The 25,585-nt window shown below is 41.7% G+C and overlaps 1 protein-coding gene across 22 annotated transcripts in view; it reads left to right on the forward strand.

The window, feature by feature from the left end:
* Positions 1-25,585, forward strand: part of PHLDB2 (pleckstrin homology like domain family B member 2) — a 231,668-nt gene that overhangs the window by 129,722 nt on the left and 76,361 nt on the right. For 5 of the 22 annotated variants that reach the window (XM_045036916.1, XM_045036924.1, XM_045036923.1 and 2 more), the window contains one exon: positions 10,732-12,080. In XM_045036916.1, the coding sequence (XP_044892851.1) occupies positions 10,732-12,080 (1,349 nt within the window). Of the gene's footprint in view, positions 1-6,031; positions 6,549-10,731; positions 12,081-25,585 lie in introns of those variants that run through there. The other 17 variants (XM_045036935.1, XR_006585051.1, XM_045036915.1 and 14 more) reach the window with 13 other exon arrangements.

Here is a 25,585-nt window from a genome sequence, read left to right on the forward strand (position 1 = left end):
TAAATAAAATAAACATTAAAAAAAGAGTCCTCTAAGATTTTTATTCTTATAAACACTCTAGACTTATTTAAAAGTAGCCTCTGATCATAGGAGATAAAGATCCCCATTTGAAGTATGGTTATTGCTGTTGATGGTGATTACTTTTAGGAAACTTTGGATACCATCTGGAGTTCTCTTTTGGACAGAGCTTAGACTTCAGGACAGCAAGGGATGACAGAAGGGAATGGGAGCGTGAGGTTCGACTCCTTTATTGTGATAGGAAGAAACTGGAACTCTTCTTAACTTTCTGTCCTCACGTCTTCCATCTGCGTTAAATGTTCTTATTATCCCCAGTGGCTCACCACTGCTGCCTGTGCTCTTTCCTCCCTGCAGCCCCGTTTCAGGCTTTTGTTCTTTCTTTAATGGTTTCCCTGACCCCTTTGTTTAGGTGATTTCAGAATCTAATAGAGTAAAACTTCAAAAGCAAAAACAAAAGCAAACCTGGAGAGAAACTGTCAGCCATCCCAGTGGTCCTCACCTTTCTTCCCAGCCCGGCTGTGGGCCACCCTGACACCTGGCCAATTCTGAGGATGCCGCAAGTTGCTTGGGTCCTGGAGAGCCTGTCCTGGCAGTCACGAAGAGCCTTCATGCGTTTTAGGCTGCCCTGGGCATGTGGGCAGCATGCGTCTGTCTCTGCGTGTCTGTGAGGGTGTGTGTGCGTGTCTGCACACAGTAAGATTTACAGCCGCCTGTGAATAGGTTCAGTCTGCAAGGACAAAACAGCCTCCTTATTCTGCCATTGAAATACATGTATTCCTGTGGAACTGCTTTTTTGGTTTGGGATCTTTCTGAGAGATGAAAATACCCTCCTTGGAGATTATCAACCTATCAAACATGTGTCTAGTAGGATAATAATTATTTTGTTCAAAGAGGAAGATCTTTAAATATAAGTTTATTTATTTCTTTTGAGAGGAGGGGAGAGGGGCAGAGAGGGAGACAGAGAATCCCAAGCAGGCTCTGAGCTGGCAGCACAGAGCCCGACGCCGGGCTCCATCTCACTGAACTCAGGAACTGCAAGATCATGACCTGAGCTGAAATCAAGAGTTGGATGCTAAACCAACTGAGCCACCCCGGCGCCCCTAGGAAGATCTTTAAATGGCAAACATGGAGCAAGGGAAGAGTGGGAATTCATTTGCTGCTATGTTTACTTACAAAAAGAACAAGAAGGGTACTATGCCCCCCTACAGAAGTGTTTTTCTTCTCTGTGCTAGGATATAAAATCTTGAGTGAGGAAGAAGTGTTGAACAAAGTTTAAGAAGTGGGATGAGTGAGTGGGAGATGAGGATAGGTTGAGACCATGACTTGGGGATGCTTGCAGAAACTGTATGGGAGGCGTCTACGAAGGAGACAGGATCTGGGGATATTTGCCAGCAGGAGGTGTTTGCCAGTGGGTGTGGGGCTGAGCAGAGAGGTGAGGCTTCTTTGCACAAGATGGACAAGGACGAGGAGGATTTAGTGATGGAAGGAAATATTTGTGCAAAAGGAGGGTATGTTTGCGGAAGGGAGAGCTGAGAGGATTGAAGATTTAAGTGACGATGATGTTTGGATTAACAGAGGATAGGGGAAATGGCTGCTTTGGGAGTTCTGAAATGAGAATATTGCTAGAGAAGGAAATGGTTCTTCCTGAAGCTTCTAATTAGCCCCCCCCCCCATCATGTTTTCTTGTTGGGATTAGTGGAAAAAGAGGGAGGTTTTGTATCCATTGTTCTCCATTCTTAAGCTTCCAGTTTGGGGCTGAAATGAATTCCCCAGGTTTCCCTTTTCGTCCTCTAAAAGTTCCCCTCAGGTAAAAAAAAAAAAAAAAAAAGCTCCCCCTCAGGCCCCATCTGCTGCCACAGGAATACCCCTCCTCCCCAGAATTCATGTATAGAATGGCACTACTTCTGAGGGACTGCTCCAAGCTGGTGTCTGAATTCAATTACATGTCATCAGCACGTGCTTTATTTATAACATCACCATATTGTAAACATTAGCACTGAAAGAGACCAGCCTGTGGACCACCAGTGTTCTGGGAGAGCTTTGAAACCAGTGTCGGCCACTGTCTGCGACAACATATGTTCCCAGAGCCAGCGCCTCTGCTTGGAGGGCCCGAGTAGGACACAGTAGAGACTCAAACTTTTTTATTAAGTGGAAATTTTAACGTGTACCCTCCCGATTTTAGGGGGTATTCTTTTTTCTGAATTTGCTTCTGTAATCTACATCCTCACCTTTTCCCAGCCACTCTACAGTTCACCTGCTCTGCTCGGGCAGGTCTGCTCTGATTAATCCCCACTATTCTGGGTGACCCTATGAAGTGTCTGTGCATGGCAACGTCAAATGACAAGTAACGTGTGGACTCCTGCAAAATCTTTTGGGTTTCTGGATAACTGCATTTATATGGACCGGACTGTAAGTCCCGCTCCCTTAACACAAGCCAATGCAGCAGGGTGCAAGAAACACAACACACGCTTTGCTTTGCTTTTTTTTTTTTTTTTTTAACCCTTTGATCGCTGGGTGTGTTTCCAACCTCTTGACACCAAGATCCTGTAGCTCTGGCAATCACAATGCTGTCAATTCACTGTAGGCGACACAGTTTGAATGAGATCAGCTCACGGTATTGAGTGTAAATGGCGCTGGAGAATTCTGTTTTAAAACAGATACCAGAGCCATGTGTCAGAGAGAAAAGGAGCTACCAAGACACTTAACCAACATGATCCTTGAGATTAGTTTTGCAAGTCATTTTCTTCTCTAGGGAAAACATACTGTGAGTTGCCGTGGTGTCATCCAGAGATCTCTTCATGTCTTCTGGCATTTTCTAATTGACGATGAGCTGAAGTACATTTCAGGTGATAAAATAACCAGAGCTCTGGGGGGGAGGGGGGATTAAATTTATGGATTGGAAAGTAAACCGAAACATTTCAACACACATTAACTTCTTTCCTGTTTAGACTTCCCGGTGTTGTCTTTTCTCTCAGATGGGCACCAGATGCCTTCTCCCTTCTCCACGCCCATTCTGTGGATCCGCGTGTAATATATGTACTTGTGAAAGCCCTCGGGACTCTTTTGCTTCTACAACAACAATGCAGTGATTTTTATAATTTCCCTGAGACTTCTTTTTTGTTGACATAAAATGTATAAGAAACCCAAAATAAACACGCAGAAGCCAGGCTGGAAACCGGGTCCTCCTCGCCTGCCTCCCCTCTTACACATGTTAACACAGATCTCTCCCCTCTGCTGCCCTCTCTCTTGCTCACCGCTTTGGCACACCTCTCTCGCGGTGCCTCCTAGTCCTTCCTCGTCCCGACCTCGGCAGCAGTCTCTGATGCATCCGTCTGCAGTGTTCCCATGTCCCACCGCTCCTTCCCCTCATCGCCAGGGAATTCATCAAACCCAAACTCTTCCAGTGTGTTCTCCACCTTCCTGCCTCCCCCCTCCTGGCTCCCCCTCCTTCAAAGCACATATTGGCTCCACGGGTCTCCATTCCCCTGTGCTTTCCCCATCTCTAGGCCTCCACTAACGTGATCTCACCTGCAGTGAAAAGCATACTCTGGAAGTAGGGAAGGGGAAGGGTATCACAGCCATATCGTCATGCCTGGGGTCAGGAAGGGCACCGGCTTATCCTTTGCCTTTTGAGTTGAGTGGGTTGGCGGCATTAAGAGATAACCAAACTGAGACAAGTATACATATTCACTCAACTCTGGCACGTGGACGAAGCTTTGGGAAAACGAGTAAGTTCCATATTTGTGTTTGATGATGTATTTTTATATGCACAGCCTTTCACATACCCTTAATAGACCTAGTGAGGTTGAACAGAAAAACTGGGGTGTCAAACACGAATATCCTTTCAGATATTCTCTGGAATGTGCGTACATCCAAATCATGTTTAACTTTCCCCTACAAGCATGTATGGGGGAGAAATGTTGCATGTTTCTCAATTGTGGCTTCTTATTTGCAAATGTCCTGCTTGTCTCTTCCCTGGAGTCTGTAAAGCTGATCTTCCTTCAGCAAGCGCTGCTTTGCAGTACTTTCGTGTTGCATTTTGTTTGGTCAACCAAACTGTTTCAGTAATTACACTTCTTGATTTTTAAAAAAGCATGTGTGAGGAGGAGAAGGGTATCAAGTATGCAACCCTGCAAGTTAGGAAGTTTCATATTCTACAGTTTTATTTGCCCAGATAAAGAGGGAAAAGAATTTGTGAATATTTCATTTGGGTGATTAAGTAGCATTTGCAGCTGCAAATAGGCTCAAATAGAGTAATATATTTTATAGTCTAAAATGACATCAGGGGCGCCTGGGTGGCTCAGTCAGTTAAGCGTCCGACTTCAGCTCAGGTCATGATCTTGCGGTTTGTGGGTTTGAGCCCCACGTCAGGTTCTGTGCTGACAGCTCAGAGCCTGGAGCCTGCTTTAGTTTCTGTGTCTCCCTCTCTTTCTGCCCCTCCCCCACTCACACTCTGTGTCTCTTTCTCTCAAAAATAAGTAAACATTAAAAAAAAATTTAAAAAGCAAATAAGTAAAATCACATCATTATCTTATATGGCTGAGTCAAAAACTGAACTTTTATTCATACCAAAATAGAATTTATTTGTTTTATACATACTGGCCTGACTAATTTTATTAGGAGAAAACAGAAAAACTATACTCTTTTAAAAAATGAAACTTTTAAGGATCCATTTTGATATTAAGCGTTAAGCCCTTCGGCTCTGTGCTGTTAACAGAGTAAATGTTTAAAATGCAGTGTTTGGGCTCACTGTTTAATTTTTGACTTCTATTTAATCACATGTGCCCTGGCTTGCTTTCCAGATTGCTGTCTCCGCACATTGTGGGAATTCCTCTTCTAACTTAGCTCTGTTTCCTATTTTGTATACATTATCTTTAAACCAAAGTCACCCCACTGACTTTCATTCTTTTCTTGTCTATTCTAACATCTCACGTAGAGATTTCCTTTTGTAGCCTTGTCTAAAATATCCTAAATGGTTGGAGGATTGCTTTCCAGTTTAACCTACTTCTAGGGTAGGCAAATGGCTTGGACCCTTGAGGGCATATCTTACATGGTGGTAGAGATGAGAAAGAATTGAGATCACTATGAGAGAGAAATGCATGGTTATTAAATAGAGTTCATCCCAGAAGAGGTACATGCTAGAAATTTTCAAAAAGGACCATGCCATCAAAAATAGCTCTTTTTTGGGGGGGCGCCTGGGTGGCGCAGTCGGTTAAGCGTCCGACTTCAGCCAGGTCACGATCTCGCGGTCCGTGAGTTCGAGCCCCGCGTCAGGCTCTGGGCTGATGGCTCAGAGCCTGGAGCCTGTTTCCGATTCTGTGTCTCCCTCTCTCTCTGCCCCTCCCCCGTTCATGCTCTGTCTCTGTCTGTCCCAAAAATAAATAAACGTTGAAAAAAAAAATCAAAAATAGCTCTTTTTCCTTACATGATTTTTGCTATTAATTCTGTCAGAGACAGGACATTTGCTGCATGTACCAGTGGTCTAATCTCTAATGGGCTTGAGATTTTGCTTATGCCCTTAAATCACAGAATTTTAGGGGCATCTGGGTGGCTCAGTCGGTTAAGCGTCCGACTTTAGCTCAGGTCATGATCTCGCAGTTCACAAGTTCAAGCCCTGCATGGGGCTCTGTGCTGACAGCTCAGAGCCTGGAGCCTGCTTCAAGATTCTATGTGTCTTTCTCTCTGCCCCTCCCCTACTCGTTCTCTCTCTCTCTCTCTCTCTCTCTCTCTCTCTCTCTCTATCTCTCAAAAATAAATAAAAACATAATTTTTGTTTTTAAAGTCACAGAATCTTAAGTGCAGAAGTGGCCTTATGCTACCTTTGGGTAGTCCTCACCAGATTCCCTTTCCTTCAATGGGACATGAGCTTTTTGTCATTCCTTTCCACCATAATTTCCACAGGCTGCCACTCTCACTGAGCTAATCCCCTCCACGCTCCTTTACCAGTGTGTCGATCAGTTCTTTATTAAGGCATGTGTCTTAAGAGCAATCATTTGTTCATATGAGTGTCTCTCCCCTTGGACTATAAGCCGTGTAAGGCAGGAAGTGGTGTCTGACCACATACTTCCCAGTACTCAGCTTGAGAGCCTAGTTTATGGTAAGAACTTAAGGAAGATTAACACCTTCCTGGTAGCAAACAACTCCCAAATCTCAGTGGCTTAAGACCATCTTGGGTTGGCAGGGGTCCTGTTCCACGGTGTCCTCACTGAGGGGTACAGACTTGGATGCATGCTAGCCGTCTCAGCAGAGGGATGGAAAGAGTGAATCATGCCCCAGCTCTTAATGTTTCAGCTTGGAACTGACGTCTCCCTTTCTCTCCTAGTTCCCTGATCAAAGCCAGAGACACAGCCGTATCCCAATGTTACGGGGTGTAGAAGAGCAATACTGCTTTGTTTCTGACAGGAGGAGAACAGGACCGAATCAATATCTGACACACGATGGGCACCTAAGAGCCACCTAAGGAATGAAGTACCTAAAGCTTTCTGTTGGGATTTTAATTTCTTTCTGTACAATAAGCAGAACCACTTCAAGTATGTATCCTGTCAACTACAGTTTTTAGAAGATGAGGATACTAATGTTATTGTCCTAGCTGTGTTCAGCAAACCTGTGGGACTTTTTTGGTAACCACTCTGTCCACTGCACTCATATCAGGAAAACTGTTGTGTTGTTCAGATTAAGAGAGTACGGAATGGGTAAATTTGCACAATTAACATTTTGCCTGAGTCATTTAGAACAGAACCTTTTTTTAACAAGAGTTACGATCTCGCTCGACAGCTCGACAAGAACTTAGGAAGAATGAGGACCTAATCAATTTAAACATGAAGTATTTCTGACAACGTTTTAAGTTCTACTTAGCAAATTTCAATTACATAATAATGTTTTCAACTGTAATATAGTCACCATGTTTTGCATTACATCCCCAGACATCCAACTTAAGGCCGAAAGTTTGCACCCTTTTACCAAGTCATTTACAACTTGAATGCTCACACACACATACGTGTGAGGTGGTGGGTGTGTTAACTAACCAGATGGTGAATCCTTTCACAACATATATGTACATCACATCACCACACTGTGCCTTTTAAATATCTTACAATTTTATCTGTCAGTTGCACCTCAAAGATCTGAAATAAAATAAAGTAAAATACATGCAAATTTAAAAAAGAGCAGTATTGCCACAGATTATATATACTCTAGTATTTTACATTAAGTATTTTTTTCCCTCCTTAATTGTCAAAACAACTCAGGTTGTATGAAATGTGGAAAGTACAAACTAGTATGAGAGGTGAATTAAAAATCACTGGTAGGTATGCCTGGGTGGTTCAGTCAGTTGAATGGCCCAACTCTTGATTTCGACTCTTGATTGATCGTGGGTTGTGGGATTGAGCCACTCTCAGCATGGAGCCTTCTTGAGATCCTCTCTGTCTCTCCCTCTGTCCCTCTCCCCTGCTCATGCACTCCCTCTCTCTCTAAAATAATAATAATAATAACAATAATAATAATAATAATAATATCACTGGTAATACCACTACCCAGATAAAACCACTACTAACTTTTTGGCATGATCTCTTCCATTCTGTTGTTCTTGTTGTTCTTGGCATATAGACAAAGCAAGAGGAGATACTGGCTCATAATGATTAGATTGAGACTGTTGTTTTAGGGACAATGTTGATGAGATTTATTGATGGACAAAAGGAAGAAGGACATGATAGGCCAGGGATAGAATTGATGGAGAAGACACTGATTGGGGATATCAATGATGACTCCCAGAATTTTGGCCCGAGCATTTGTCTGTAATCTGTGTGTATGGGTGGGCGTACCTATAAGAAAACTGAGCTCATTTATATATAGCTTTTAAAATTTACTGACTATTGTATGAATGTACTTTTTATGCTATAAATTACACTTCAGGGCCACCTGGGTGGCTCAGTCAGTTGAGCATCCAACTCTTGATGTTGGCTCAGGTCATGATCTTATGCTTCGTGGGTTCGAGCTCCAAGTTGGGGTCTGTGCTGACAGCACGGAGCCTGCTTGGGATTCTCTCTCTCCCTCTGCCTCTCTCTGCCCCTCTCCCATCCCTTCTGTCTCTGTTTGTCTCTCAAAATAAATAAATGAAATTTAAAAAGTACCTCAAAATAATTACTTTGAATGGTTGTGTAATATTCACTCATATGAAGTATGATAGCTTATTTAACTTTCTCCCTGTTGTTAGGCATTTAGGGTATTTCCCCCCACCCACCATCATATATTAACACCGCAGTGTCCTCAGGACCCACTTATTTCCTTGTTTCTTCCATTCAAAACTATTTAACCTGAGAGAATTGGCCAAGGTTTGCTGGATTTTCAGCATGGCAAACCAGCCGGAGATGAAGTAGGTTGAGAACAGAGAGGATCATGACCGCAGGTCATCTTGGTTTCAGTCCTCCCAGGGGGCAGAGTGAGGTATGTCCCAAACTGGACTCGTGTGGCTTTCAAGGTCATAGCTGGTGGTCACAGACAGTTGCTCAGAGGGACGTTTGTCCTGGGGGCAGAGATGGTGCTGTCCCTGAAGAATGAAAGACCTGATCAAAGCCAGATGGCATGACCACATTCCAACCGGGAGGCAGTTTTAAAGGAGACTCTCAGTTTTGTTTTATTTTGTTTTGAGGTCTACTTCAAAAGATAATCAGGCTTTTGGGGCGCCTAGGTAGCTCAGTTGGTTGAGTTTCTGACTTCAGCTCAGGTCGTGATCTCGCGTTTTGGGTTCGAGCCCCGGGTCGGGCTCTGTGCTGACAGCTCAGAGCCTGGAGCCTGCTTTGGATTCTGTGTCTCCCTCTCTCTTTGCCCCTCCCTCACTCTTTCTCTCTCTCTCTCTCTCTCTCTCTCTCTCTCTCTCTCTCAAAAATAAGTTAAAACATTAAAAAAATTTTTAAAGGTAATCCTGCTTTTAATCCATCAGGGTGGGATTCGGGTTGGAGGAAAGGGAACCCAAGGCAGAGCTTGTTGGGGAAGCTGAACTTTCAAGATGTTGTGTACCTAGCTCATCAATAGGATAAAAGCACCTAGACTGTTTCTTGGCCCCCGGTCTGGATAAGAAGCAGTTCCCTACTATACTGCCTGGATCTGCCTGGGAAGTTCGCACGGCTGAGCAACCAAGGCAAAATCGTCAATCTCTGGGTAGGAGGCAGGGGGGAAGTCTGTAACTGAAATTGAAAACTTGTGTTCATTGAGTATCTCACCAACGGGTCGGTGTGAATCAAGAGAGGTTGGAAATGAGATAGGAACACTAGAAATACCCCTCTTTTTTAAACTTGTGGCCTGGGTACAGAAACAAGCACATTATTAAAATTGATTACTAACCATAAGCAACACTGTTCACATAGAGACGAGGGATGTAATAACTAGTGTGTGAGGAGCCTGACACATCGGACAGTGTCAGAAGTGCGTGAATTCGATGAGGATGTGTAAATGGTATTTTTGCTTTGGCGGTAATCTAAAAAATACATATCTTTCTTTATGAGTTACAAACGCCAGCCTTCTATTTGCAGTGATCATTTGTATTTATTTTCATAAACTAAAACTTTATTTTCTTAAGTTGTTACTCACACTAGAGTCCAAAATACTCTTATGGGTACATAGGTTTTTAAAAAAATGGTAAGCATGGAATATAGAATCCTAATCTGAGCCTTGAAGAATGGGGGTGTTCAGATAAGCGCAAAGGACAGAGAAAAGCATTTCCACAAGAGGAGAGAGTGTGAGATCAAGGATGAGCATGATTCATTAGGGTACCAAGAGCTTGAAAGGATACTCCCATTTTCACGTTTTAAATACTGCCTCCTGACCCTAATATGGCAGTAGTTTCAGGAGCACTCTTACCTCTGTTTCCTTAATTACCTGCCTTTTTCTGATGGGTGCAGGAGCATTATGACATCTTTTTTCAGAAGGTAACTCTCATAGCCCCTTTTAAAGAGTCATCTGCTGTCTTATTTTTTTTTTATCTTTTATTTTCCATTTTATTTATTTTAGAGAGAGAGCACATGCAGGGGAGAGGGGCAGAGGAAGAGAGAGAGGGGGTGGGGAGGGAATCAATCTTAAGCAGGCTCCATGCCCGGCACGAAGCCCGACGTGGGGCTCAATCCCACAACCTTGGGATTATGACCTGAGCCAAAATCAACAGTTGGACGCTCAACCCACTGAGCCACCTAGGTGCCCAAGAGTCATCTTTTGACCCTCATATTACTGATCAGTGTCTAGCATGAAACTCTCTTTGTGTGCCAGAATGTGAATTTTGTCTCTGCAGGACTTGACTTCTGAACAGTTAATGATTCTAGCAGAGACATCCAAAGGAGGGTCCATTGCATCACCTCTTTGGGTGTTTGCCTGGTACTCAGGAAGCAGATGGTCCACCAAGGACTGGAACGCTAGTGGGAAATTGTCTTTTTTATGGACCAGCCTAATCCTGCACCTGTACTTTGTTAGAGATTTGTTCTCGAATGTCATTGATGGCCTCTTGAGTTATTTTTCTTTTGCACAAAAATCATCCCAGATCAATGTTCATTATGCTTCTTCATTTTAGTAATAAACCTAGGTTTATTACTAAACCAGAGTTTGTGTTTGTTAATTACGTCGGGCCAGACTGTAAGGCTGTTTTTGTTCAGATGTAGGCTGACAAATACTTGGTCTTTTTCAGTCTTCTTTGTTAAGTAAAACTTTTTTTTTCTTTTTCCTTGACAGATTCCAGCAAGATCATGGCAGAGCATAGCCACGTGCAAAAGCAGCTTGATTTACAAAATGGTAGCTTAGAGGCAGGCTTTGTGACAAATTCCCTGGAAGACGATTCCCAAAACGTGATGGAGAGCCTGAGCCCCAAGAAATACTCTTCCAGTCTGAGATTTAAAGCCAATGGAGACTATTCTGGCTCTTATTTAACCCTCTCACAGCCTGTGCCTACTAAGAGAAGCCCTTCCCCTCTGGGAACGAGTGTCAGGAGTAGCCCCTCCCTGGCCAAAATCCAAGGAAGCAAGCAGTTCTCCTGTGATGCAACTGACAAAAGCCTTTCCCTGAAACCACCTACCCCTCTACTCAGCACCTCCCCGTCCCTGAGCGGGTATCCACTTGGGAGAGCGGACTTTGATCATTATACCGGCAGGGACAGTGAAAGGTCCTTGAGGCTCGCAGAGAAGCCTCCCTATTCCAAATATAGCTCAAGGAATAAATCCCATGACAATGTCTACTTTCTCGGGGGGCTAGAAGGCCGAAAGGCGTCCGGTTCGCTCCTGGCCATGTGGAACGGAAGTCCCCTGAGCGACACCGGCTTCTCTCCCGTCAGCAGATCGGGGGCGGCAAGCATGCCTTCAAGCCCAAAGCAAGCCAGGAAAATGAGCAGCCAGGACAACCTGACCCTTCAGCCCAAGTTGACCCGACACAAGGAGCCGGCATCTGAAAGCATGGGTTTAAGAACTAGGAAGTATTCGGGCAGCAGCCTGAGTCACATGGGGGCCTACAGCCGCTCTCTCCCCAGGTTACACAGGGCCACAGACAACCAGCTGACACCCCTCACTTTGCCTCCCAGAAACTCCCTGGGCAATTCCAAACGAGCGAAACTGGGGGAAAAGGATCTACCTCACAGCATCGTAGACAATGACAATTACCTGAATTTCTCTTCTTTGAGCTCAGGGGCTTTACCCTATAAACCCTCGGCTTCTGAGGGCAACCCTTATGTAAGTTCCACCCTCAGCGTCCCTGCCAGTCCTCGAGTGGCTCGGAAGATGCTTCTGGCCTCCACTTCCTCCTGTACCTCCGATGACCTTGACAGGGCTTCCTATCCGGGGCCCGGCCCTGGTCATCTGTTTCCTCCTGGAGAGCCGGACAGAGTCTTCGCCACCAGGAGGAACTTCTCTTGTGGATCTGTCGAGTTCGATGATGCGGATCTGGACAGCCTCAGACAGGCCTCAGGAACCCCCCAGCCTGTCCTTCGGGAAAGGAAAAGCAGCATCAGCTCCATTTCAGGCCGCGAAGACCTGATGGATTATCACCGGCGGCAGAGGGAGGAGAGACTCAGGGAGCAGGAAATGGAGCGACTGGTAATCTTCTTCATCTGGCTTGACCTCACTGTTCCCTTGAGCGGCTTCTTGGAGACACGCTCCAAGGATATGTGTGGGCCTGGAGGATGTCCAAGTGCAGCAGCCGCGGCTGTGCCTTTCTAGAATTCTGCTGTCCTTCCTTCTCTCAGTCACTCTTAGTGGCCACGTGCGGGTATTTGAAGGCCTCCCTGTCCCTAGTGTTGAATTAAGTTGCTCGGCAGAGTCCTCTCAAGCGTAGATTCTTGATCAATGTAACAAGGTAGTGGTGCCTTTTACTGAATTTCTTCTAAGTCTTACAAACATGAACACTGTGAGTAAACCCTGACTTATATCCTTGATGTCATCAAATTCCCATGTGCATGGTCTGATAGAAGTAAGCAGTGAAATCATGACTCACTGGGAATTAGGCAAGACATTTTTCTGAATAGCATGTTGTCTGGAAGGTCGAAAGGTTGGCTAAGTGTTGCTCAACCTTTTTTCTGTCCTGGACACACACACACCACCCCCATCCTCCCTTCAGCAGTGCCTCCTAGTACATACAGTGAGCCCCAACTACACATACGGGAACATTTTTTGAGTCTTTTTCTACTTAAAGTGGATTTATGCTTATTGTGGAAAATATTGAAAAGAGAGAGAAAAGAGAAAACATCCCTTGAGAGTCCCATTAATGAATGAGGACAAACTAACTGCATTATCATTATTTTTTCCTTTAAGCCTAGACCTTTTTGTTTATTTGTTTTTCAGGATGAACAGGGTCAGAGATTATTTTAACTCATTAATGATGAGTTGTTCCTTAATGAGGGATGCAGCAGGACGATAAAGCTGAGTTTACAAAAGTGTCATAGTATCAAGCTTTAGTTGCTGAAAGAAAGTATGCTGGAATAGGATTTCTGAACCACAGACCAAACTCGATAATGTCCTACAGGACAACAAAATTGTAACGTTTGGATTGTAGTGGACAGAAGCCATTTCCATCCATACGGAACAAGATTCATTTGGAATTTTAGAAAAAGAATCGTTTGCATCGCTTGTAGTTTTTGGTAGGTTAATATCTATCCTCACAGATATCCTGATCAGTAATTGGGAATGAAAACAAATGTGAGTACCTTTACAGAATTCTAAGTTCCTTGGGTGGGTCTGTGAGGTGGCACTCCAATACGACGGTTCCCTTTGTGGTCATATATAATCTCCAGCGATTCTTCATGGTCACAAAAAGGCATTGTATTTGGGCTTGATTCTTTGACATAAATTCAGAAAAAGTTTTAATTAGCACCTAAGGGACCTTCTTATATAATGGATAGCAAACCTGGCTCAATGTTGTGCTGAACAACTCTTGCTTTTTTAGTGTGGTATAATTCACACATAATGTTACACTAGTTTCAGAGGTACAACATAGTGATTTTGCAAATCTATACGTTACGCTATGGACACCACAACTGTAACTGCCATCTGTCACCATACAACTTTAATACCATTGACTATATTCCCTATGCTTTACCTTTCATCCCTGAACAACTATTATTAATGAAGTCAGAAAATTAGCTTCTATCTGATGACTTATTAAGAAATCTAGGAGAGTATTTCAGTGTCTTCCCTCACCCCAGCGATCTTCCTGAGATGATCTTAGTCACTCTTCTGTTCCAAGGGCAAGAAACCAACCTCAAAAACCACCTCCAGGGGCACCTGGTGGCTCTGTTGGTGAGGCATCCAATGCTTGATTTTGATTAGGTCATGATTACACGGTTGTGAGATTGGGCTCCATGCTGGGCATGGAGTCTGCTGAAGATACTCTCTCGCCCTCTCCCTCGGACGCTTTCTCTGCATGCTCTCTCTCTCAAAAACAAACATCACCTCCAGTGCGTTTCATTTTTAGCACTTTTAAGTGTTGGTGAATTTCTGTTTCCTCTAGTGTTCCCAAATCTGCTAAAGTTCCTGGCAGTCCAGGAAGTAACCTTCCTTACTGCCTCTAAAGCCAGTGCCTCAACAATGGGCTTTGTCAGACTCCAAGAGATGAGGCTTATTTTTATGATGCTCTGGGCTTGGCCTCTGCTGCTTTCTATTTGTCTGATTACATCCCAGTAAAAGGGAAGATAGATTCTCACTGAGCCTCTGCAAGTAATGTTATTGCAATTAAAAAATAAAGTGACTTAGAAAATACAGTTCTTCGGGAATTCTGAGGCACCAAGGAGAAAAAACTACCATTGCAAACAATGTTCCGCTTAGTCTGCAAAATCAAAGTCAACTAAATTGAGGGTTAGAGATAGATGAAGGTGGATGCTACAGGGTTTTCCCCATCAGACAATAGGACATCACATGTAATGCCAATGATTTTCCACAATGCGTATGGCAATTGGATTTCTAGTATCAGTTCGATGAGTTCTATGTAATTCATTCTTACTCCTCTGCATCTTGAGTCATTAGTTTGATTTCACAAAGTCATCTATTTATGGACTAAAAGAAGTCCTGAAAATCTGAGTTAGCCGCCTAGTGCCGTCTCATGCTTGTCTGTGCAGTGTCAGCTCAGAAACCTCTACCCACAAGTCTGTTCTCTGAAATCTCAAGAGTGAAGAAAGAGTATCTGGTAAAGTCCTATCCCCAAGGCTCTGAGACTCTTTCTTTGTTGAAGGCATGATGCAGTCTATAACTTACAGCCAAGTGTCTAGGCAAACATGAGAGGAAAGTAGAGACCACTCGGTAAGGATAAGAGTAGGTAGCCATGGTTAATCTGTGGTGAAGTTAATGAGTGGTATAAGCAAGGAGAGTTAAAATCCTCTATCGGGTCATAGGACATTGGTCTTATTTAATCAGCGTTTCCCCTGAGGGTAAGAACATATTATAGAGGATGAGGACATTGGCATATATCCAAGACCTTTCTGTAAAGGGCACCATCTCTGGACTTAATATATATTATAATATTTCACCTGTACAACATTAGCCTAGGGAAGGATGAGCTCCTCACTTGATTTGACAAATCTTTCTATGCCATTTTTGATGGTGTTGAGCTATTCATCAATAAAGGGCATAGCAAACCTAATTATTTCCAACATTCTTCTTTTCATAGGTCAAGGAACAAATCTTGTGCTCGCCAGGGGTCCTCTGGGAAAACTTAGGGATAGTTCATATATAAAAGATATCTTGGAAAACTTGTTTGGTTTTTTTTTGCCCCTGAATTTAGGGTCTGATTTTGGGAAGACAAAATTAATCAGAGGTGATTTCGTTATGTGACTAATAAAGGATTGTGGATGCCTAAGAACAATGAATATTTGCAATCTGCCTACCTAATAAAGCAACAATAGATTACTCTGTGGTAAAGAGTAAATCTTAAATAATTAGGAAATGAGGAATTTTTTGGCATTTAAATATTCAGGGATATCTCTCAGTTAGCACAAAGCTAACTGCGTTTTAGTTTTATGTTAAGCTAGATAACTGCGTTTTAGTTTTATGTTAACAGGGCATTTGTCATGCAATACATTTTTTAAACAATTACTTTATGAGTAAACCCAGCACAGTTGTGCAAGCTTTGCCAAAATTTGACCGTTTTAATTACATTTTTATAGACTTACTATTTGCAAGTCTTATCAACCAAGTCAAATAAAGCTCCCTTCGTGCAAACCTACAATTTTAAACATTTTTGGCAACTTTTGTTCTCCATGGTCTTCTTTCAATTCTGGAACAACCAGATACTTTAAGACCATAGTACATAACTTACAGATATTGGAAATTATGTTTAAGCTGACACATCACAGAACATAATTACTATTGACATAAAAAGGTGTGCCACAATGATCATTCAGTTTAGTTGAATACAACTTTTATATTTTTCTTAATCTTAAACATAACCTTAGCTTATCTTTTCAGGAAACTAATACTATAAGACATTTTAAAAATTTCAGCTAAACTAGGGGCACCTGAGTGACTCAGTCAGTTAAGCGTCCAGCTTCGGCTCAGTTCATGATCTCACACTCTGTGAGTTCGAGCCCCACATCAAGCTCTGTGTTGACACCTCAGAGCCTGGAGCATGCTTGGGGTTCTGTGTCTCCCTCTCTCTCTGCCTTTCCCTTGCTCACTCTGTCTTTCTCTCTCTCAAAAGTAAATAAACATTAAAATAAAATTAAAAAAAATTTTTTAGCTAAACTAATCTCTAGGATAAAACAAATCCAAACTTATTTTAAATATGAAATTATGTGTGTGTTATACTATACACTGATAAAACAAGGAAAAGACATATAGTTGTTTTTTAATTTTTTTTTCAACGTTTTTTTTAATTTATTTTTGAGACAGAGAGAGACAGAGCATGAACGGGGGAGGGGCAGAGAGAGAGGGAGACACAGAATCGGAAATAGGCTCCAGGCTCCGAGCCATCAGCCCAGAGCCTGACGCGGGGCTCGAACTCACGGACCGCGAGATCGTGACCTGGTGAAGTCGGACGTTTAACCGACTGCACCACCCAGGCGCCCCTATAGTTGTTTTTTAAACCAGACTGTCAAATCACTTTGACTTGTTTTGATCATGTAAACTTGTTTTCTTGCTTCTGAAATCAGCATTTTTTGATGCAAAAGTTCTTTCTCTTAACCATAAACGTGTTTAAATTTTTAGAATTTCATTTTATTTTCTTCGAATTTTGAAAATGTTAGTTTTATCTAAATGCTAATTAGTCCCTGTAAACCAATCAGGACAGAGGTCCTTCATTTTAATTTATTATTACTCTCAGAAGGTCGGAAGATGATTCACACGTACCCAGTGATTTTTTTCCCCCCCTCAGGTACAGAGACACAGAGAAAGAACTTAAAGTTTAGTTCCATAGCTTTGGCTACAGGTCAGAAGTAAACACTGGAACATAAAATTTCACTGTTCCAGATCTCAAGAGGCTGCTTGCTTTTCCACTGGGCACAAAGTATTGTCCTGATGTGAACTCGCAGATAGAGAAACAACCAACAAATTAAAACAACAACAAACACAAATGCTCAGTCATCTGTCACTGAGCAAGGCTAGATTTCAGTTCTACCTGAGCATCCCAAGTGGCCAAACTGAAAACCAGATCCCCAGGCCTTGCTGCCACCAGTGGAGATAGCTACTGGTTGTGTGCAAACCAAAACCCCGGTCAAACTTGGCCAAGAATCAGAAACAAAAACAAAGCACAGCCAGAAAAGCAAAAACTGCAGGAAAATAGCAAGTCGGTGAAGGTAAAGTTCTCCTGCCATTTGGGATTTACCCCAGGAGCCCAGAGAAGCTCCGTCTGGGCTTCCAGCCCGTCAGATTTATGTTGTGAGCAATGCAATTTAATGGACTCCGTAGGATGAGTGTACTTGAGCATTTCACAGGCACCTCCAAGATGACAAAGCATAATTTTCAAAAAAGAAACAGAACTCTCACACAAATGTAAAATGAATAGATGCCAAAGATTGAGTTAACTCATCAGTGAGGAAACCAAGCAGAGTAAGGCTGGTTCACTGAGCATAATATCTGTAGTACTTTTTAGCTAAGTTGTGATTATACCAGTGTTTCATCTGGATTTTTTTTTTTTACTTGCTCAATCTTTATGTGAAAGCTCAAGGTAATTGTATTGAGTATTAAAGATTGAACCCTAATTATGAACCTCCAAGGGCATATTATGAAGTATAATAATCCACTTTGAGTCTATATTAAATGGCCTTCAACTGCTGTGCTATTTGAGATGCTTAGTTTTTTTTACAATTTTTATTCCTTCTTTCTTGCTCTCAACTGCCAATTCTTGCCTTTGTCATTATGCCAACCTTTTCTTTCTTTTTTTTAATGATTTTAGAAACCAGATATCAAGGCTTGTTTAAAAATATTCCAAACTATGAGTTACTAGGTGCAAGTGAGGTCTTGAGAGGGCTCTGTGTGCATGAAGTGAGTGTATTTCAGTTTGCCAATCTTGTGACATCCTTTTGGGCTGATCTGTGGTTGTTTACACTCCTCAGTTCTGAGCTGTTTTCCATGTAGAGGACATTAATGGATAAGATACCTCTAGAGGGCTAGGATGCTGATTCTTTGACAAACTGGATATTCTAGAGGCTAGAGAAATAATTGTACAGTAGACAGGATATTCTTAATTTTTTTTAATGTTTATTTTTGAGAGAGAGCAAGTGGAGGAAAGCAGAGAGAGAGAGAGAGAGACAGAATCTTAAGCAGGTTCCAGGCTCTGAGCTGTCAGCACAGAGGCCAACGTGAGGCTTGAACTCACGAACCATGAGATCATGACCTGAACCGAAGTCAGATGCTTAACCGACTGAGCCACCCAGGCGCCCTGACAGGATATTCTTTTACTCATCTCGTTTGCTACCTGCCTCCCTCCCAGTAATGTGGGGGTAGTGATGGCATCTGGTGCATCTTACAGTCCAGGGAAAAGACATTTTAAAAAGAAAAGGGGGAAAATAAAAAACTCTGTAGTAAACCCTGCTGCTGTTAAGAGTTTTCCTTTGGTCACATGGCCAAAAGCATCTGTGCAATAGAACCAATGGATTCCCTCACACTGCATTGTAGCAATCCAACATTTTCTTTCTGGCTGATGGCAGTCATCTGGGGTGCCTTGATAAATAGCATTGTCGCCGTATAGAACTCAGTAGGGCCACGCTTGCTCTTCATTTCTCAGACACATTGTAATGTGATGCAGGTCTCTGAAGCACCACAGAATAAGGTTTCTGACTTTCTACATGCTCTCCCTTCCTGAAGACAAGGGTGGCTTTCTTTCAAGGAAGATACTAATATTCCCATGGTATTATTATCTGAATAGGTGAAATGTCTGGGACAGCAATTCTGTACTGTTTGGAAGATATTTAGTTCTAATAGGCTCTCTGAAAACACTTTACAACTGAAGAATTGTGGGTTGTACAGGCTGAGACCACATCAATCTTACTCTCTGCTATATATCCACCTCCTAGCAAGATGACTAGAGTATGGGAAGCATTGTGTATGTGGGTTTTTTTTTTTTAATGTTTATTTACTTTTGAGAGGGAGGGAGAGAGAGTGCAAGTGGGGGAGGGGCAGAGAGAGAGGGAGACAGAAGATCCCAAGCGGGCTCTTCACTGTCAGCACAGAGCCCGACGTGGGGCTTGAACTCATGAACCGCCAGATCATGACCTGAGCCAAAGTCGGATGCTTAACTGACAGAGCCACTCAGGCGCGCCTGTATACGTGTTTTTGAAAAGAGTAAATGAATGTTTTTGATACCCATTCACAACATTCATTCTGGATTTCCTTATTTTGTGGCTGAAGGTTTTGCCCCTAGTTCTCAGACATATCAAAGTTAAGTTTATGTACTTAGTTCCAGGTAACTCTGAAGCTCTGTGCAAAAGGACGAAAATACCCTCAGCATAAATGTATTCTTTGTGCTTCCAGAAGCGGGGTGATTCTCTTCCAATATGCCATCAAAAATGAAAAGATGAAAATGAGTTGCTTTTCCCTATTTTGAAAATTTCACAACATTCTTGGTAAGAACTGGGGCTCTCCAGGGTCATATAAAAGCCAAGGCTGCAGGCCCCATAGTCTCGCTTGTGTACTCTTGAGCAGACCAGATACCTAATGTTTCTAAGATTAAATATAATCTTACTGGAGTGTATTTAAGGAATTATAGCATTTTATAAAATAAATGTATATGTTCACTAATCTTAAGATGGCAAGGTACAGATACCATTTTAGAAATGAGACAGTACAGGTTGGTACTATTCACTTTTGTAATTAGGAAAAATTGTGTGGGGACCCAAGAAGTGTGAGCCTCATCGGGTGAAAGTCCCTCCACCTGTAGACGTGCATTGCTCCCTCTTCCTTGCGATTCCTGACTCCAGAAGACAATTTGGGCATTAAGACTTTGATAGCATTTCTTGGGTGGAAGCAGAATGGACAACGTTAAGAGCATGCCTAATGCAACCTAGCCATCGTATTATTCTTTTCCCCCCTAAGACGAATGTGTTTGAAATGTGAAGGCCAGCTTAAGTATTAAAAACTATTTTTTCATCCAGTCTCATGGACTTGGAAGGCATCTCCTCCTGGTGTGGCCCTTCCTCTTGCTACATCCTGGCTATAGTCTTAATTTTACAAAAATGGTTGCACTAGTGGGAAGTGAGCCAGTTAAACTGCAGATGGGTGAGAGGTTGGTTGACTGACCAAATAGAGTTGGTGGCTCAGACTTTGTAAAGAGATATTTAGAAATCATGACTCACTTTCTATATTCTGCATCAGATTGTCTCTCGTTACATTAATCATTAGTTTAACCTTTGGATGTAGTATAAGCCTTAAATTGACTTGTTTCTATGAAGCCTTGCTTTTCTTAGCTCTAATGCTTGAAACGGTCTGTCAGTTCTCTGCCATTCTGCGCCTTCTTTCACTTTGATGCCTTACCTGGATGGTCTGTCGGATCTAGCTCAGAGATATAACGGAAACCGTAAATGTGAGCCATATATGCAATTTTAAATTTTCTTATGCTGAGAAAACTTTTTGAAAAGAGGAAATTAATTATAATATATGGGACAGCACAGGATTAGAATGGTGATGTTATTATCTACTGCTTAAGTAAGCTATCCAGGGGCTCCTGGGTGGCTCAGTCAGTTAAGCACCTGACTTTTGATTTTGGCTTGGGTCATGATCTCACGGTTTGTGAGTTTGAGCCCCACATTCAGCTCTGTGCTGACTGTGCAGAGCCTGCTTGGGATCCTCTGTCTCCCTCTATCTCTACCCCTCTCCTGCTTGTTCTCTCTCTCTCAAAAAACAAAACAAACTTAAATAAGCTGTCCCTTCTCTAAGCAGACTTTTTTCATTTCTAATAAAATAAGAGTAAAATTCTGTAAGTAGTGAGTAATATGAAGAAGACTACTGTCTATGGTTAGATCACTTTGGGTCATCAGAGAATAAACTAAAGACTTTCTGTATTTTTAAGTAGCAAATTGTTGGTATATATGTAGATGTTCAGTAAATATTGAAGGAATTAGAGGTGCCTGGGTTGTTCAGTCAGTTAAGCATCCGACTCTTGATTTTGGCTCAGGTCATGATCCCAGGTTCACGGGACAGAGCCCCATGTCGGGCTCTGTGCTGACTGTGGAGCCTGCTTGAGATTCTCTCTCTCTCCCTCTGCCCCTCCCCTGCTCATGCGTGCACATGCACGTGCGTGCTCTCTCTCTCTCCCACCCTTTAATATACATACACATACACACACACACATATATATGTGTGTGTGTGTGTGTGTGTGTGTGTGTGTGTGTGTGTGTGTGTATATATAAAATCATTCACAAATTATGAGTGCCAGCTGTCCTTGGTTAACTGAGAGTAAAAACAGTTACTACATCTTTTTGTTCTTCTTCAATTGGATCACTAGGTGGGTAGAAGAGGAATTGGAAAGAAAAAAATAGCATTTAGCAATAGTCTAGTGACTCCACATTGGGGAAACACAGAGCCAAGGTCTAGGTATATTTCTTTGTTAACGATAGTCTGTGACTGTTGCTATTAAAAGCAGGGTTCTCTATACTTGAGAGCAAACTCTGGGTTCTTGTTACACCAGCACTACAAGCTATTGCCTCTTGATGGTGCCACACATTTAAAGATTCCTGCTCAGACTTGAGGGATGTGTGCTGTTAATCTTCACATGGGTTAGCATTCTGGGCTAAACGCAAAAATAGACCAGGCACCTTGGACTAAGAACAGGATGCCATGTCTGCTAAGGAACGAGTCTCATCCTTTTTTAGGTGATAAACCCATATAGGAAGGCTTGCTAACTAAATAAGAAGTAAAGCTCATAAATAAAATTCACAGAAAAATGTACAAATGATGAAAATTGAAAATATAGTATATCAATACCAACAGGGTAATGTGGGAGTACCAGTGATTCTTCACAGAAAAATGATCCCTGTATTGGTTGTTAAATTATCGAAATTAAAAGCCACTTATGGATCTACCTTTTTAAAAATTTCTCATCCATAGGTTTAGTGACCATGCTGGCTAATTGGAATGTGAATTTTTCTTCCCCAATTCTAGAAACGTTTATGGGAATATTTGCTATGAAGAGTGCTTTTAAAGTTTGTGATTAGTTTTTCTACAAAAATTATAAAACAAGTATTACAATAGAAACACATACATCACTTTTTCATTGGAAGGATTTTATCAGCCATTCCAATGTGCAGATTAAAATCTAACAGGCACTTGAAAAAAGTGAATCTCTTTCTTTGAAGTAATTGTAGATTTACGTGCAATTCTGAGAAATAATTCAGAGAGACCCTGTGCACCCTTTACCCAGTTTCCTCTAGTGCTAACATCTTGAGAAACTATAGTGGCAATATCACAGCCAGTATATGGACATTGATACAGAACAGATCTATCACCCCAGTCTCTCCTGCAGGCCTCCTACAGCCTCTCCACTTTCCTCCTACTCTCAGCTCCTCTTTAACCCCTGACATCTGTTCATCTGTTCTCCATAGCTATAATTTTATCATTATAGAACAATTACATGCATGCAATCATATGCTTTGAGTTTAGCTTCTTCCTCTCTGCATAATTCTTTGGAGATTGGGCCAGGTTGTTGCATGACATTCCCTTTTCTTCAGCTTCAAGTCTGGGATGTATGAGGTAAAGGAAATCACTGGGAATTCATTTCTGGGTCCCTAGGTGCCTAGCTGATCAGCTGCCTTTTCCCCATCTTTCAGTCTTCTTACATTTGTCCTATTTAGAACATGGCCAGGGTTCTTACATGTACTTGGTGGGAGGAATAGGGAAAAGTACCTCCTCTCCATCTTCCCAGAGGCAGAAGTCAGGGAGGTTCATGTTTTAAGTTTCAGAACAGCCAAGAACTTTGCTCTGGTGAAGTCTAATTGACCTCAAGGGGGAAATCTTTATGTTGGGAGCATGTTCTGTTGAAGAATTTGGGTTTGGAAAAACTGATGTTTCTCATTCGAAATTCCTAAGGCCATATCCCAGCTCTGGGATTGTAATTTGGATTTTGAGAGAAGACAGTTTTAATAAAATACGGATTCGAATGAAAAGGAGCAAGTTTCTCAGACATGGATTCTGCTTTCATTTTGATTACAGAATAAGAGAGGCAGGATTCTGAAAGTCCATCTTTCTCCTTAGATCCTGAAAACCAAGGCCTAAATCATGTCACGCAGAGATTGCAATTTTAAAAGTTGTTCTGGGAGACAGGAAAATGGAGTTACTTTCTTAACATCTCCAATAGGGAAAGACTTGTCACTGTTTATTTGGCATTTCTCTATATAAAACTGTCGCATGCTTTTTTGAACTTTAGCACATAGTATTTGCCATTGGCTTTATCTCTCATAAGTAGTTGCATTACAGAACTTTCACTTGATGTATGATAGTCCACCCTTTCTTTTTTTTTACATGTTAGCCCCTCCCACTTTTTTACTCTACCAACTTCTTGATGCATAAAAGGAGTCCCTTACTTTGTTTCAGGATAGATTTTCTGTTACGAAGATTCAGTTGTGGTACCTGTCATGCACTGATTTTGATTGAACAAAAGAAAATATTACCTACATTCTAAGAGTATGGCAGCAGATGGCATTTTATAAGTTATGATCCTTCAGGGGAAACAAACAAACAAAACTATCCTCTGGAACTTGGTTAAGCCAAGGTGAAAATGTCAACAAATGACAGTATATTAGACTTTTGTTGCGTTTCCTTTAATGATGTGGAGTAATAGCACACATTTGTTAACAGAAGGGGTTTAGGCACTTTGTAAATTTTCTTCTGGAACACTGTCCACGGAAGAGTGTTACTTCCAAAAATAATCGGCATACTTTTTAGATACTATGTGGAAATTATGGATTACATTGATCACATGAATTTCCTTTCTTTATGGCCAGTGTTTTTCAGTCTGTAGGAAGAAGTGCATTTTCTTCCTTAAGTGATCTGAATTGAGGCAATAATGTTACAGAGTCACTCATAATTGGCACTTTCCTTGAAGTGATATCTATTAATATTTTAAGAATAGTTCACCTCAACCCTTATATTATTCACCTCAATTTCTTATAAAAGTAAAACTTCATCATTTGCATGTCTGCCAGTTGAGTGGAAATGGCAAAATGATGGCAAAAGGCATCAGGAAAAGGAGTAAAATACAGAAGATCTGAGTTAGATGCTTCTTGTGGTGAGAGATGAACTTGAGTCTGCTGAACAAATTCAAGAAATAACTGGAGGTGGAAAATGCAGGTGGCAGAAAGCATTCTTGGTCTAAAAAGCAACAGGATTCATTAAATTCAGTGATAGTATTGTAGGGCATTTTTGGTAAATGAAAATCAAAAATAAACATTACTTCAGCATATATATGTATTGTATATAATTTATATAATTACATAGCATATTTCACATTACTGAATTATTAGATATATTAATAATTAAATATATCTGGCAAATGTATTAATGATTTAAAATGCTATATGCTAATTATATATACAAATACATACATATATATATATATATATATATATATCTTAATTACAAGCTCCTAAAATAGGGACATAGATAGAAATAGTAGGGGCAAAAAAAAAAAAAAAGAAAGAAATAGGAGGGGCAAGTAGGTTTAAGGGCTGACACACCAGTGAGTAATCGTAATTAAAATAATCTGCAGTGTGACAGATTGATTTATGAAATGAGATTAAAACAACTGAGTTTCTTTGTCTGAGTCTGAGCAAAGACAGGATATGATAAGGTCCTCAGGTATTTGAATGATGCACGTACTCATAGGGCAGGAACACTAATGATCTCTCGAGTATGAGGTGTAGCCACAGGCAGTGTGAAATATAAATCTGCGTTTTATGTCAAGCATGAAGTGTGTGCATTGGAGAGGAACATGGATTTTTTTGGAGGGCAGTTCTTTCTAGAAGTTACTCCCCTGGACTTCCTGTGGGAAATCTATGTTGCCCTGTATTGATTGGGATACAGGGACCAAATGGCAGTGAGTGACTGAAAAGATTCCTTCCTCCCTGGGTTACTATGGCAACTGGGCAGCCCTCTGTTGCCCAAATCTCAGGCATGTGATGCACCACACGGGGAGGGAGTTTTGAGCAGTGGAGGAATTTTTCTCTCCTTCCAGACTGGCAGAAGAACCCCATAGATCTGTGAATTTTTCAGGGAGACATTTGGCCGCATGACGTATTTTTCCTGTGTTGCCTTTCACTGAGAACAATTGGATTTGGCTTTTAGAGTTGCTTGTTTATTAGTACAGTAATCCCTCCTTATCTGCAGCTTTACTTTCCCTGGTTTCAGTTACCCACTGTCAACCTCGGTCTAGACGCAGCTGATCCTCCTTCTGACCTACCATCGGAAGGTCAGTAGCAGCCTAACGCTATGTCACAAGACCTACATCACTCACCTCACTTCATCTCATCACGTAGGCACGTTATCATCTCACATCGCCATAAGAAGGGTGCGTACGGTACAATAAGATATTTTGAGAAAGACCACATCCCTACTTCTATTGCAGTGTATTGTTATATTGTTGTATTTTATTGTTACTTCTTCTTGTTCATCTCTTACTGTGCCTAATT

The sequence above is a fragment of the Felis catus genome, chromosome C2, assembly GCF_018350175.1.
Source record: "Felis catus isolate Fca126 chromosome C2, F.catus_Fca126_mat1.0, whole genome shotgun sequence".
Classification (NCBI taxonomy): domain Eukaryota; kingdom Metazoa; phylum Chordata; class Mammalia; order Carnivora; family Felidae; genus Felis; species Felis catus.